The sequence below is a fragment of the Poecilia formosa genome, unplaced genomic scaffold, assembly GCF_000485575.1.
Source record: "Poecilia formosa unplaced genomic scaffold, Poecilia_formosa-5.1.2 Scaffold188, whole genome shotgun sequence".
NCBI classification, from domain to species: Eukaryota; Metazoa; Chordata; class Actinopteri; order Cyprinodontiformes; family Poeciliidae; genus Poecilia; species Poecilia formosa.
In genome coordinates this window covers 577,595-593,000 of record NW_006800127.1, presented here as the reverse complement: position 1 = coordinate 593,000, position 15,406 = coordinate 577,595, and the positions used below count along the sequence as shown (strand labels likewise).

The following is a 15,406-nucleotide window of genomic DNA, read 5'->3' as shown; positions in this document are numbered from 1 at the left end:
ATAATAATAATAATAATAATAATTGGTGAGGAAAAAAGTCTATCTATCTATCTATCTATCTATCTATCTATCTATCTATCTATCTATCTATCTAGCTAGCTAGCTAGCTAGCTAGCTATCTAAAGATGTCATCTAGAGCTGCACAAAATAAGGCATTGCAATTATCACTCCAATATTAATGTGAGACAATCACAAAGATTAACTTGGATGCAATATTTGGCACAATATTGAATCTCAAGGTACATGCATGCCAATACTGTAATAGTATTATTTGGCTTTAGACTTTTGATTTTCATACTTAATGTAGTTTTTAACAGGTGTTAAACCTACAGGTGCTAAACAGTTGTGTATAGTCTGTAAAACTGTAGGTAAATCATAGAAAAGGTCATTACAGTATTCAGCAATAGTATCAAATTATATATCTTCCTAATAAAACCCTAACCCTGTCATCTCACTCCTTTAATTCAGCTGGGCTGGATCAGCTCATTGTGCAGAGCTCTGATAAGAAAGAAAAAGTGCTATTACCTATCTGTGAAGTGTATACAGTTGTGAACATGCACACCTCACGCGCTGCTGCTCTAAAAGCAGTGTACTTACATTTAGATAGTAAAAAAAATAAATACTCATATTTTATTGAGAAATGAACAATAGAGGAAGAGATTCAGACTCACTTCACAAGACTGAGAGTAATGGCAACCTTGGGTAGTTTAGTCCAAACTAACGTATTATCAACATGCAAAAGCTCAGAAAATCTTTTAACTCTAGCTTTTCAAAACTAGCTTCCAAAGTTGAAAATATTTTTAGATGGATACAAGATACCTGCAACATTTTTTTTTTATTTTTCACATTGTTTATTATATAATAATACAATGTAATATTTACTAATGTTATTACAAATCTAAAATAACAGTATTTGTATTGAAATAACTATTTTATCTTCTGCTATTAAAATTTAATTACTTAATTCCTTTTTTTCTTTTACATAATATTTAAATATTATGAAAAAAGGCATTTTTCCTACATCACTTAACGACAACAGGACCTGAAATTGTGCAGCTAAATTCAACTGGAGAATTTTAAACACATTTTAAGGACAATGGAGTAAGCATTAATGGATTGTACTTTATGTTTTTCATGCTTTATTCCTAGTGTCGCCTATTTTTATTTGATATTTTCAGGTGGTTTGTTAATGTGTTTTGTGCTGCTTATTGTCTGTTTTAACAATTTTGTCATCTGCCGGCGGTTTGCTTAAGTGGGTCCGTATTGAAAATGAAACACTGCTTGTCAGAAAGTTTTATTTGTACCAATGTTGATGCCAGACGTTTTAGTCTGAGTATTTCAGAAGCTGCTGAACTTTCACTTTCGACCTTCTCTTGAGTTTCCAGAGAACGGTCAAAAAGAATTAAATGAAAAAAATCCAATGTGACCGCTGCCTGTCTGGCGGTGATGTAGACAGCAACACTCCTGAATAAATACCTAAGCCTTGCATGTTATGTAACATGACATAACATGCAGTTTATATAAAATGTGATGAGTTTAAAACATTTAGAATCCCATGCAGGAATTCTGGCCCACATTGTGTATCCCAGTTTAGCTAACAAATCATTGAAAGAAATAACTATTTGGAGAATAGGGGCTTTTGAAAGATTTTTATTTTCTTTTTTAAGTTCACAAAAACCTGACAGTCCACAAGTTCCTGGAAAATTAAACAACCAAATAAGTTACTGCTTTCATTTTCTTTCAGTTTTCAGAGCCTAAAATGTTTTCACAATCTCTCTCTCTCTCTCTCTCTCTCTCTCTTCATATATATATATATATATCTATGTATGTATGAAAGTTGTTCTTTACTTTCTTCCATCATTGATTTACAGGAAAAGTTGAGCAAGTTTAGTATTTTGCAGCACAATCCTAAGCCGGTGTTCATGTGCCAAACTTTTATACATTTGTAACAATAAAAAGCTTTCCACATGACAAAGCCTACAGAGAGTCTTTGAAACGATACAAACAATGTGGTTAAAGACAGAGGGCCAACCCTGTGTTTCCCAACGCTCTTCTCTCAGAATAAGGTGGTGCTTCAGAGGAGTGGCAGAGACAAACAGAAGGAGGCTCATATAAAGCAGCACTGTGCTCTTGATTGTGGAGGACTTACTTTAACAACACCGGAGTTACTGCTTATTATAAAAAAAGGAGCATTACATTTATTTACCACTGAGGTTTTGAGGGGTTTTGTGATCTTTTTTTTTTTACCTGGGTATTTAATGCTCTCTCTCCATGAGGAATCCACAAACCTCTAAAGAGGTCTGACACCGAGTGTGTTGAAGACATCAGGAATCCTTGTTTTTACTTTCATTCTTCTTCCTAAACCCGGAGACATGGTGCTCTGGATCATCCTTCCCATCTCACTAACCCTGGTGTCCTTCATTGGAACATGGAGCGTGTAAGTCTTTATTGACAGTGTCTCTAATGTCTTTACATCCTGGTTAAAAGACAACATTTCATTTTTACAGCTTACTGTCTCTGCTGTGTGTACTGGCATTAAATGGCAAGTTTACAACAGTTTTGTTTGTTTTTCACCTTCTGATCAGCTTCCTGCTGATAATGTGACAGATTCCACAAAAGGCAGCATGTCAAGACCACCTCATGGTTACCACGACGACAGTACAGATTATATATTCCTGGCTAGGAAAAATAAAAAGACGTTGAAGGACTGACATTTGTAACAGATAACCCCGGCATGATTCTGTGCAGATGAGGCACCGTATAATCTTTAAAAAGTTGTCCAAATCAGACAAAACCAGCACAAAGGCACAAATTTAGTCAGATGTGAGTTGCGTGTATCCTTGAGATGGTGAGATGAAAATATGTGACCCGGCTTGTTTAGGGTGCCAGGGTGTGCTCACTGGATCAACAAGAAAAACCTACAGATGTTTCCTTGTTATTCATTCTGATAATAATTAAACTCTAAAAGTCAGTTGTGGTGGAGTGAGTTTTTTTCCCCTCCTCTATTGTGTCTTTCTTTGAGTTTGGTTCTAGCAGTAAAATTTACTGAGGCAAAATATTTTGTTAATTCACTCTGGTTTAAAGTTTTCATAGCCTGAATACATGAATAAGCTGGTTTAATAAGTCTTAATTTGATACAAAAGAAATAAGAAGACACTTGTGATTTAATGAAACCTTAACAAAACCTACTTGGCAGCAATTTAACTATTACATCCTATTAAAGCTGGAATTCAAACATGATATTATGTAACTAAATTGATCACTTATGCATTTTTTTTTTCAGATATGGCATGGCCTACTCCAACAATCATGTGTGTTCGCTCAGTGATTGGTGAGTTGAGTATCATTTGTATTTTAACTTAAAAAAAAAATCTTAACTAATAAGTTCTCAATTTCTCTTGTAGGAGTGGTAAAAATGTCTGCCGAGGGAACGAGACCAAAGAATGTTGCATTGTTCCTACAATAAGGTGAAAAGTCAGGAGACTTAATGTCTTATTTTGTCTTCCCAAGACTAGAATCATTAACATAAACAATAAAACATGATTTTTTGATTTTTTTTTATTTTTTTATTCCAGTGGAAGTGGCACCTTTGCTCCAGAAAGCTCGCTGTTTACAGCAACAATGAATGCGGGAACCTTTCTCTGTGAGTTCAGCAGCAAAATGCCTGTTCTTCACATGTAAAGTGCCTTAAAAAGTATTCACATCCCATGACATTTGTCATTCATCCATTTTTCACACTCATAACGTTCTTCAACTTAAAGTTAATTAAAGGGAGAGGAAAATTAAACAGGCATCAGTTCTGACTGGCTTTTCTGTCCCATCTAAAGAAAAACCTCCCCTTGACGCTGTCTCAACAATGTATCATCATGGGGGGACGGCATGCTCTCATTGATGTTCACTGATTCTTTTTCGGACACAGTGCTTGCAGAAAGTTTGACTTTATTTCTCATCTGACCAAATTGTCTACTGCTTCCTACATGTTCGCGGCTAACCGGATTTCCTGTTAGCTCTCTTTCGAGAATTTTCTTAAAACCCAAATTTACGGATAGCAAATGCTCTCCTTGCTCGCCTTGCAAACCTTCAACGGCCATATGTTGAAGGTTTGCTGGTGTGAAATCCTTGATCGGTTTTCAGAGTTTCATTCAGAGTTTGAGATATTGTTTTTTAAACTAAACTGACTCTATATCTTATCTGCTGTGTTTCTTGTTGCTGTTTGTTCCCTAATGTTCTCTAACAAACCTCCGAGGCCTTCACACAGCGACTCAATTTAAACGGAGATTAAATGATACACATATATTTAATAACTAGGTCAAAGTGGTATGAATAGTTTTTAAGGTGGTTTGGTGCATGTTCCGATATGTGTCATGCTAATCCTGTTTTCATCTTTAGTTGTGCTATTCACCGTATTCCATCATGCCCACATAATGGAGAGACACATGTGCCACTCCATGCTGAGCAAAATGGCGTTAGCCTTTGGACTGGTGGCAGCCGCCGGCGCCTTTGCTGCTGGAAACTGCAACGTAAGCGGTGCTTTATTTCCTTCAAGTATTCAGAGGTGTAAAAGTGAGCAGAAGACCCCCTATGGCTGCTATGCAGAAGGATGAATTGTAAAAAGATTTTATCTTATGAATACTTGTATTAATGTGGAACTGTTTCAGTTCACACCTGTGTTGAAAGAGCAAATAAAGGCAGGTCACTATTTGCTTTATGCACGCACTCTTTTAAAGATTTCCAGCACAGGAGGCGTATTTTAATCTCGTACGCAGCTTATAATGTTGCACAGAAACCAGTGTTTTATTTTTGATTCCAGACTAAGTTATTGAAAGTCTGTTACCGACAGGAGCATTAAACCATCTGCTATTTTCCACTACCGAAACCAATCACATGCCTTCTTTTGAAATCTTTTCCAATCATGAGGAAAAGACTGAGCTGAACAGCAAGAAGGACAAAAAAAATAATAATAATAATTCACTACTAGCATTAGTAGAGAATTAATAATTAACTGCAATGAAAGAAGAATGTTTCTGTGTTTTCATAATGAAAAAGCTGTTACTGCTCTCCACAGCCGGAGGCTGCAACTCTCCTGCACTACCTCGGAGCTGCTGTCAGCTTCACGTGTGCCTGCTTCTACACCATCCTGCTCTGCACCCTGACGGGGAAGTGTGTCCTGACCGGGTTCGAAAGGTTCCTCTTCCCTCTGCGCGTCTTCTTCGCAGTGGTTCAGTTCACTGTGACTGTCTGCTGTATCCTTTTCGGAGAGTCTAATGCCAACATCAGCTTTGTTTAGTAAAGAAATGCTTATCATTTGCATGGTTAATACAATCATTTGACTTGATGATTTTAAACTATATCTGAAGGCAGAGTATAGCAGTGAGACCCAAGTTATAGCCTCAAAGTTCTTCACAGATCTGCGGTGCAACTGTGTTTACTAAGTGGGACTGACTACAGCAGCTTGCACGACACAAGGAGGAAGCACGAAACCTTCCCCGGGGCGGTTCAGTGAGGGAGTGAATATAAATATAAAAGAGATTTAATCCTTGATCAATTCAGCCATAAACAATCTTTCCAGTGATGATCTGACTTTGTCCTTCAGATCCTTAACTCGACAACCTGCAGATACCATTTTTTTCGTCCAGGAAAAGTACATCTACAACCTCCTGTCCGCAGTTTTCGAGTGGACCCTCAGTGTCAACCTGCAGATGTTTGAGCTCACCTACACAGTGGAGTTTTTCTTCTTCTCGTCCTTCATGGTTTCAAACCTGCTGAGCAAACGCGAGGAGGAAAAGCCCTTGATTTTGCCCATGTCATGATATAAGGCGGCCAGGATCCAGCAGGAAAGCACAAACAGCAGTGAAGGACTGCGTAGGACATCAGTGACCACAGTGGCTGGACCCTGGCTGAAGGTTCAATAGCGTTTTATGTTATTTCTTCTCTTCAGTTTTTGACGGCTTGGATTACGTTCACTTTTGTTTCATCATCTCAACTGTTACTTGAAAAAAAGGTTTCTTTAAATTGGGCATTTCTGTATCTTAGGTAATATATTTATGAAAACTCTTCCACTTTAACAGCAACAGAACAAACCACATACTTATAGTTCCTTTCAAAATCATTCACTCTCTAGAACTTTTTCTAATTTTTTCATCACATTAACCACAACCTTTGTTTTATTTTATTTTTTGTGTGTGTGTGTGCGGGAGTTTATATGATACGCCAACACTAAGTACATCTGAAATGTGCAGTGTGGAAATGTATTCAGAAGCACTGAGCCGGCACTTTGTACAACAATCATTCACTGCATTTACAGCCGCAACACTTTTGGTGGTACGTCTCTACGAGGTTTCCACGTTTACAAATTAAAATTTCTCCCCAGTCTTTGGTGCGACATTGCTCGAGCTCAGTCAGATTGAATTGATAAGAAATTTAAAAAATCTTGCCACAGATTGTTCTTTGAGTGCAAGTCTTGATTTGGGCTGGACTGTTCAAATCGAGACTTGAACGGTCTTGATTTGAAGACCGGAATGGTTTGATCATTCCACTGTAGCTGTGGCTGTGTCTCCTTGCCCGACTCGCCAATTTAGATGGATTGGCATATTTTTGTGCAATATCTGTTCCAGTTTCGAACATGAGAGTCACCACTTTTCTCCCTGATCTGTCTGCCGTGTTTGCTTGGTCTTCACTAGTGTTCTCTAACGAACCTCGAAGGCTTTCACAGAGCAGGTTTTAGTTATACTGGGAATGGCTTTCACACAGATGGACTCCATTTACTAATTGGGAGACTTTCAGCGGTAATTGCTTGCTCTGGATTTTTATGTAGGGAATAAAAGCGAGAATGCCTGAACACAAATGTCACACTTTGCCACAAATTTGCAAACCATGTGTCAATTTCCTTCCACTTCTCAATTATGTAGTACTTTCTGTTTGTCTATCACATAAAACCCTAATAAAACGCATTAAAATTTGTGGTTGTCCCGTAGCAAAATGTGAACAGGGATGTGAATAATTTTTCACAGCTGTGTAAACTGTACTTACCAGAAATTATTTACCCAAGTCATCTGGCATTAATGAAACGGTTCAAGCCTGTGTGTGTGTGTTTTTTAGTGCAATAACCTTTAGAATGTGGACAGAGTGTACCAACAAACACATTTTCTCTTGTAGCTCGGTACAAACCTGACGTTTAGGCACTTTAATAGCGTTAAGAAGTCATTACGTGTGTCGTGCTGATAGACAGGATAGACTATGATGCTCTTGGAGTCTATCCTGCTCTCGGATCGAAGGTCGGAGTTCCTGTAACTACCAAAGATCCTGTTTGACTAGACATTTAAACTGAGTGACGTTTTTGAACAAAGACTTATGCGATTCATTCTCACTGAAAACACACAGACGTCATCACCTCCTTTACAGAAGGTGTTGTCTGTGTCCTTTCCATTACATTACCTGATTGTATCAGCAGGTATTCCAAGACCGAGTTACCAAGTTGGGTAAATATTGTGGTGAAGTCCTTGCTTTTCTCATTAGTTTAAGGGGACGACCATGCTGGAAAAACATAAAACTAGGAGTCATCTTGAAACTGCTAAATTATCGTTCCCATATACTTCTTTGTTTTTTCTTTCAAATAAAATTAGATTAAGATCTCTGAAAATGTTTTATTGTGTTTGAATTCCTAAACGCATGGGTGATCTTGTCATTTGCCCAAAACCACGAACAATTTAAAATTCTCCTCACCTGTAGAGTTTCCTTAGCCTTAACCCATAATGACCAGGTCCTCAGCTATTCTTCATTTGTTGTTTTTCAACATTAGTGTCCTCAGTCTTGCTGAAAACATTCAGGTCATGAAGTAACATGAGAGCTTGTAGGAAGCGTCAAAATTCAATAATAGTTGTCTTTGCACAAAGCTGTGATGATTAGATAAATATTTTGCCCAACAAACCTCTGAAGGCTGCATTTATTCCTGTTGCACCTTTTCACACCACATTTTTTTTTTTTTTTTTGTTCTAGACAACTTTCTATAAATATGTAAGGATACAGCACTCTGAACAACCAGCTCCTTTAGCAAGACCCTTTTGTTTGATGTCCTTGTGGAGAGTGTGTCTTCTGGACACCTGTAAATTGTCGCTTCAGTCTTTGATGGCTGAAGCGACAAACACTGTGTGGACCATAAATTGGACATTACATAGTATACATAGATTAAAAATGTGCTTTTTTTAAAGATGGATTTTGGTACCATCAATTTTTATTCAACAGTATCTGGACAAGAGTCCAGCTAACAGAAGACATGCAGCAAATGACCTGAATCATACCGAGGAGAGCAGCATTGACAACTGTTGCCTCAGCATATGGTGCACCTAAAATTATTTTTTAAATTGCTCTAATATTCAAATTTTCTGAGATGAAATTTTGAGGTGTTGTCGTCTGAATGCCTGGGTCATTTTAAATTACAATAAATATTTGGTTTCATTTATAAATGATGTTTTCCATATTTTGGCTTTTAATCAAACATTAGCAAACCTTCCAATTTGTATATCAAGCACTTTCCAAACCTTGAAAACACCCAATTGCAATTCAAGCACTTTCAAGGATTTCAAGCACCTGAAATAAAAAATATAATCAAATATTTCACTCCTGTAATAAATGTATGAATGGGATTCACTTCCTGAAATGACAAAAACTTTCTCAAAATACTTTTCTTTTTTTTTTTCTTTTTTTTTTTATGTGTACCAGTAGTTTGCAAACTACAGCTCAGGGTGGCATCTTATGATCACCAAGTCTCCATTAAACAATTTATTGTAAGGCTTTTGGACTCGTTGCAGTTGTTCACAAGCAAACTAATCTTGGTAGATTGGGTTTCATGCTGAATCACTGAGAACTCAAAACTCTTCACAAAAGTGACAACAATGTTGTGGTTTAATGCAAAGCACTTAACCTTTACTTGAAAGAAGAAGTAATATACATCCTGGAATTACAGATAATAAAGATACATTATGAGCAAAGTCATTTCACAATGAATATCATCTTTCTTTCGCATCAGCTGAGGAGTGCGACATAATCTACAGTTGCTGTTAGGAAGAGAACAGTGAAAAGCACACCTTCTGTCAGCAATGTTACTGTATGGTACACAGGGAAAAAAATGTCATCTATATGCAGTAGTCCTCACTATAAACTGTAACCAAAGAAAAATAAAACAAGTTTCGTTTTTGTATTTCAACTAAGTAACTGCAATGCATACATTATAAATAAATGTAAGTGGAAGAAAAACAAAACAAGAAATACTACAAGCAATATTCAACAATTCCAGCGTGGCTGAAGTAACAGATGGCCTTAAAATCCAAACCTTCCACTTTGGAGTGTGAGCACAGCTTTTCCGAACTTTAGGATGCTGTAGATTCTTCATGCTGATGCACCTGAAAGCCCACCTCATGCTCTGAATAAATCAAGTTAAAAACTGTCCTTAAAACTTGTTCCGTGAAGCAAAAACTAAATGTGTCTAGAATTTTTCTTGTGGGAGAAGAAACACTTTTTAGAGGAGAATTCAGCATGAGGAAAACACAAGGCCTTAAAAAGTTAAGGGGGGTTCTTTCCCAACTCAAAGAAGTCGAGTACTGAAAAAAGCTCGCTCTCAGCATGGCCGTGGGAGGTCGCTATACGAGTCACACAACTCCTCAACTCTAAAAGGAAATCATTTATGTTCTGCTCATTTAAGACATCTTGAGGCAGACTCTCCAGCCAGCCTGGTTCTAATAACTCCTTGTGTTGGAGGGGTGGGGGGAAAGCTCAGACTGTACACACTTTAAACAATATTTGTTTGCAATAAAAGGAAAATACACTATAGTAGTTGACAACTCAAAAAGTTAATGTGATGATGCAGACTGGTAATTGTTTAAATCTACAGCAAGTTGAAACAGGGGGAAGGGTTTTCAAACAGAGTACATGTTCTTGGTGGTGGAGCCGCTCTTACTGGACGTGTCGTCATGAGACTGGTAGCCAATCATGGCTTTTATAGGGATGTTCAAACGCTCTTTGTAAAGTTGCCTGTAGAGACACAAGGAAGAGAAGCTCACAGTCACCATCTAATGGTCGTAGGAATCCAGCAGTACAACACCAGTCACAAAAAAAAAAAAAAAATTCAATGTGTTTCACTGAGATTTCATGTTAGACCAACATAAGGTGTGATATAATTATATTCCATCCACTTTTCTGATTTTTACTTGATAAAAGATTTGAGACCCAAGGATCAGTTTCTTCCACATCACAATAATTGTGATGTTCTACGACATAAAACATCACAAAAGACAAAAGTTTGAGGTTGTATTGTGAGAAAATGTGAAAAAGACCAAAGGGTATAAATATTTTTGACCAGTCCTGCATATTGGTGTGACTTTCTTTCTTACCCTATCGTCATGATGGCTTCCCTGTTTTGGCAGTTGCTTGTCCAGATGGATATTTTGTCGCCTTTAGGTCTGACGTTCACCACAGCTCCGCATACCTCTTCACTTGCCTCATCAAATGACTCACCAACTAAACACAGGAGCTGTAAGGTTCAGCATGACAACGTGGGTCAATTCATCTTTTCCTAAACAAATCATCCTGTTAGATGGCAGGGAGTCGTTGTGAGGAGAAAACAGCGGTGGTACCGTTTCCATCCAGTAGCGGTCGAGGTCGTTATGCCTCTGTTGTTTGTTGAGGGTCATCAGCCATCGACCCCCGAGCTTATTCCGGTCATCTTCCCACATTGGCTTAATACCATCCTGGCACAGATAATTACAATTATGTTCAATACTACAGCGTGTCCATTTCTTTCAGATGCATTCATATTTTGTCCATTGTATACATTCTTAAACTCAAGAGAACAGTCTAATTTGAAAAAGCTGATTTCAGATATGCTTGTGTGTATGAAAACCAGACTGTGAAAGTGAAATAATACCAACTCTTATTTTATTTCAACATATTAAGAGAAATAAAACATTATCAGATGATAACAAGGAAAAAATGTCAGATTGTAGGCACCAAATATTCATAAAAATGGACAAAAAGGAAAAAAAAAGAAGAAGTAGATTTACCTTAAACAAGGAATAATCACAACCAAAGCCAAGTTTGCTTGGTTGCTGTATGTGGTTATATAATCTGCAACGAAGATCAGAAGAATTTTTAACATCAAACAACAAAACTCAGTAAAATCCAAACATAAATGTCGAGCCTCATTTGCTTTAGATCACAGTAAAATGATCAGCAACATCCTGCAGACATGGGAGCCAAATAAAGACTTTAAAACAGACCTGCTGGACTGATATGCGTTTGTGTTTTGATGGAAGGTTTCATATATTCAGCATGAAAAATATATTATGGGAATATTCAATAGTATCTTTGTAATATTCAGAAACAGTTCACAGTACATTATTGAAATAGAAAAAGAAAAACGAGAGATTATTTGTGCTTTTAAACCACTTTCATAAAAACTCAGAAAATTAAAAACGTTGAATTCATTTGAAGTCAATCTCAGTCAACATAAATGATTCCACATTGTATTTGTAGGAGTTTGTATCATTTCATAAAAACGAAACTTACGCCCAAAAGTCTTCAACTGTGTCAAACTTGGAAATGAGACGCAAGTTCTCCGTCCAGCTTTTGCTCTTGTCATTTTTGAAATACCACAGGGCCCATCTGAAAAAGGAAGCAAGTTCAGGTTCACATGGCAATTTATTGCTTCTCTCACAAAGGAAATACCTCTTATCTAATATTATGAGCCAAATTGGTCGAAAGAGGTTTTTACTTCATATTGTATGACCTCAGTGCACAGCAGAAACAACAGCTTCTCAACAAAAGCACACATGAACGCAGAAAACCATCGGCAGCACTAGAAACGCAGCCTTTGTGTACAATGGGAGCATTTATTCTTTCATACGTTTCCCAGGAGGGGCGGGGCTGGCCGGGAGAGGGCCGAGGGCAGACAGGGGACACCAGGCGAACTCAGTGCCCCCACCACCTACAGCTGTTCCATTAAACCCACCCATCAGCAGCGTAAAACCCATTATTACTGTGTAGTAAGGCTGGGCAATAGACCAGACACATGATCAATGTCAACAGCTGATAAAATGTTAAATAATTTTACTGGAGTCTGATGCAGAACCCCACAGCATTTTGGGGGATGTAGGCAGAGTAAAGACTTTGGTCACTCAACCTCTCCCAGCTAGCTAATCAAAGTGTGTGCCATAAACTAACTCAGGCACTCACTCTTTGTTACTTAGCAACAACCTGTTGAGTCACCTGTTGTTACCTAGCAACAACCTCTTGAGTAACTTGCGTAGTAGCAGTTTTGGGGTTTGCCACCATATCTCATAACTGTTAACAAAAAAAAAAATAAAAAATAAAAAAAAAAACCGAGAGGAAACTGTGGATAAAACAGTTAAAAAACAAGAAAGGTCATGTCACCAGTTTGGCAGTATCTCCGATACTTAAAACAAAAATCTAAACAATAGTTATTAATATCGGCTGATATGAATCACTTTGGCTGTTTTCATACTGCAACCTGAAACGACCCAATTCTGATTTTTTTTGTTGCCTTAATGTGACCTGCATCTGATCTTTTTATGACAGTCTGAACAACACAGATCAGATTTTCTTCAATGCAAGAAAATTCGCATTCTGATTTTCTCCACTTTGTATTTCATAAATCTATAGGTTTTTTTTATTATTTATTTTAAGGCTTATTTAACTGTAACTATATATTTGCATGTTCTTTTACTTCCCCCAAAACAACACATTTTCAGAAGCAAAATATGTTTTTCATATTTCCAAGCAGCTGGTAGTTTCAAGTAGCACCTTGTAAGAAAATCATGTTACCTCACTGAAACTTAAAGAGATTACCATGTCTCCTTATGTTGCAACTGTGTAGCTAAGCTTCATTGTGTGATTTAAACGTGTACTAAAGAGACCAAAAAAAATAAAACAAGATGAAAGAAATTGCAAACAGGTTCAAAGTTTCTGAAGCTTGAATTACTAAAAGACACAATGTGCTTAGTGCCACCACAGAAACAGGAAAGTTTTACTCTTGCTTTGCTGTTTGCTCGTATTTAGCAAATGCTTTTATAATGTCCACCAAGAAGGATGTAGTTAATTAACCAACTCAGTTAAATGAGGAAGAAATGTATTCATTTGAACATGAAATGATCTCAGCAGAACAGTCCAAGTTTGATATTCAAAATGTTTTTCCAACATTCACCTATTCAACTCAGTGGTTTTGATTCTTACCTGTTTTGCAATGGATGTTTGATATACTGCTCAGGATTTGCAACAACCTGACCATCAGCCTGTTGATCTTCAGTTTCAGCTGCTTTCTAAAGAGATAAACACACAAACACATCATATAGCTGCAGAGGAAACAGAATACATGAATCTGAATGAATCCTAGTTTTGCACGCACTGCAGACGAGAAAGGCACCAACATATTTTTTAATCAGAGCGACAAAAAATGAGTAATATTTACTAACGCAATTTCAATAACAATTTAGTCTTTAAATCCTGAAAACTTAATCAGTCACCCAGTTTAGACGTCCAACACGAAACAGTGAGATGACTAAGCAAGCTTCTCAAAGCACGGCCCTGAACTTGGCTTCTGATTCTCTGTTGTACAAGAGTATTTCTTAACCATAATCAGATTGTGTAAAATCTGAATTTCACTTTCACATCGTCCTTCACATAGAATAGAAAACCCTCGGAGGGCCGAGACAAGCTATAAGGATACAAATAAAGACAAGGCCCCCTCCCCACCACCAATTAAATAATTCATTCCAGATGAATGACTAACCCACTCGCTGCGTTCAACAAAATGGGGGTTTGTGAATCCAAATCAGCACAGACTGAGCTGCAAGTGCATCCACTGCATTTACATGATTTGATCACCATCTGCATTCCATCTCTTCTTTTGGAGATTTGATGTTTTTCCGCATTGTCACTGCCAAACCTCAAGATCAAGAGACTCATCACGTGATTTGAAACGTGGTTCTGAACGTTCAACGGTTCCACAGATTTCACGCGACCAAGCGCCCAAGATATTGCAAAACAGAACAGACAGGCTGTGTCGATGTTAATTTTGCCATATTAAAAAAGGAGGGATAAAAGGTAACGCAGACATAAAAGTTTGTTTACTTCTATGCCTGTAGGAAGCTACGGTAAGAGGTTGACAAACTTTTATTCTCATGACTTCAATGTCTTAAGACATCACGTGTACTAGTAAAATTGAAAAAGAAGATTAGTTATATGAGAGAAACAGTGAAAACCGGCTACCTTTTACCAGGGCGCCTACATTCAAAATTAGAAAGATAGATTAGATGGTGAATGTTAACTTTAAGTAAACATCTACATCTCATTTCTTCAGCACCACAGACAGCACCATGGACATGTCCACTTGACACGTCAGAGCCAAGGCTGAAACCATGGACATGTATTAGCATAAACTCCAGTTAAAAAGAAATGTCAATGATAAACTCAGAAACACACTCTGACTGCTGCTGGGGGGACGTAGAGAGATAATAGGAGAACAGACATTTTGATTATATTTTAAACTCATCAGTTAAATATATATATATTTTTTTTAAAAAGCAGAAACTCGAGACACCTGCAAGGTTTTAATATCTGCATTATGGAAGACTTCTGCCTTTCATAGGCCCTACACTGACAATATTATAACATATTCCAAGCTGTGTTTTTGAAGGACACATTTGAACGTGAGTCACCAAATTAACATTTATAACACCCACAGACCAAACAAATTCAATAAATCTCGTAATAAGTGCCAGAAAAAAGATAAAACCTTAGCTCACTTCACAACTAAGGGTTGCTAGCATTAGTTTTAGCAGGCGTGCTAGGCTAGTTAGAAGCTCGATACACACGTGTTTTTAGCGTCATAAACTGCATCAATAAATTAGAGGGGGCAAAATAAAAATGTTCCTGGCATGACCACCACCGTACTTTGGGTCTAATGTCGAGTAACACCAAAGCAAACCACTGCGTGAAGTATGAATGAACGACGCTCAGTCAATCAGTCCCTCCCTGCCGACAAAGTCAGGCACATTGCACTGCATGCTAACGCTAATCCACGCCGATATTGTTAATGCGAAACACCGTCAATTACCCCAAATACAAGCGTCACGTTCAACGTGGAAACTTTGGAAATTAAATCTAACAGATCAAGCGGGGACTCAACGAGCCTCTCCGCGCGCATCAGTCGGTTATTTTCATCTGTGTCTCGTCTCTCTTACCGGCTCCGATGTCGCCATCTTGACTTGTAGAAACGATCTGCCCGTGCGACGCTTCAATCCGCTCTACGGAAGCCGCACCGCTCCAGTTTGACTTGAGTGACCGAACGAAAGGATATAATCAAGCTCCGCATAATTTTATTTAATAATAATAATAA

The 15,406-nt window shown here is 37.7% G+C and overlaps 2 protein-coding genes across 3 annotated transcripts; one reads left to right on the top strand and one right to left on the bottom strand.

Annotated features, from left to right (window-relative positions):
• The first annotated feature begins 2,372 nt into the window (after positions 1 to 2,372).
• Positions 2,373 to 8,392, top strand: LOC103147716 (transmembrane protein 150A). Its single transcript, XM_007566198.2, has 7 exons — positions 2,373 to 2,437; positions 3,284 to 3,331; positions 3,405 to 3,467; positions 3,576 to 3,643; positions 4,390 to 4,520; positions 5,066 to 5,243; positions 5,617 to 8,392. The coding sequence occupies exons 1-7, from the start codon at positions 2,373 to 2,375 to the stop codon at positions 5,808 to 5,810; spliced, it is 747 nt and encodes a 248-aa protein (XP_007566260.1). The 3' UTR covers positions 5,811 to 8,392.
• Positions 8,393 to 8,894: 502 nt separating this feature from the next.
• On the bottom strand, positions 8,895 to 15,342 carry eif4e1c (eukaryotic translation initiation factor 4E family member 1c). 2 transcript variants are annotated; one of them, XM_007566197.1, is made up of 7 exons: positions 15,252 to 15,342; positions 13,243 to 13,328; positions 11,560 to 11,655; positions 11,055 to 11,118; positions 10,629 to 10,742; positions 10,386 to 10,525; positions 8,895 to 10,026 (listed from the first exon to the last, which is right to left on the bottom strand). In XM_007566197.1, exons 1-7 carry the CDS (start codon positions 15,267 to 15,269, stop codon positions 9,912 to 9,914), a joined length of 633 nt encoding a protein of 210 aa, XP_007566259.1. In that variant the 5' UTR covers positions 15,270 to 15,342; the 3' UTR covers positions 8,895 to 9,911. The 2 variants fall into 2 exon arrangements, with proteins under 2 accessions (XP_007566259.1, XP_016534189.1); XM_016678703.1 differs by lacking the exon at positions 15,252 to 15,342 and adding an exon at positions 15,125 to 15,243.
• Between the last annotated feature and the right edge of the window lie 64 nt (positions 15,343 to 15,406).

Coding starts and splice junctions, on each gene's coding strand:
- LOC103147716 (XM_007566198.2), top strand. CDS start 2,373: ATGGTGCTCTGGATCATCCTTCCCATCTCACTAACCCTGGTGTCCTTC. Junction 4,521..5,065: donor TTGCTGCTGGAAACTGCAAC/GTAAGCGGTGCT, acceptor TGCTCTCCACAG/CCGGAGGCTGCAACTCTCCT. Junction 5,244..5,616: donor GTTCACTGTGACTGTCTGCT/GTATCCTTTTCG, acceptor GACAACCTGCAG/ATACCATTTTTTTCGTCCAG.
- eif4e1c (XM_016678703.1), bottom strand. CDS start 15,214: ATGCGCGCGGAGAGGCTCGTTGAGTCCCCGCTTGATCTGTTAGATTTA. Junction 13,329..15,124: donor ACGTGACGCTTGTATTTGGG/GTAATTGACGGT, acceptor TTATCTCTTTAG/AAAGCAGCTGAAACTGAAGA. Junction 10,526..10,628: donor ACCGCTACTGGATGGAAACG/GTACCACCGCTG, acceptor TGAACCTTACAG/CTCCTGTGTTTAGTTGGTGA.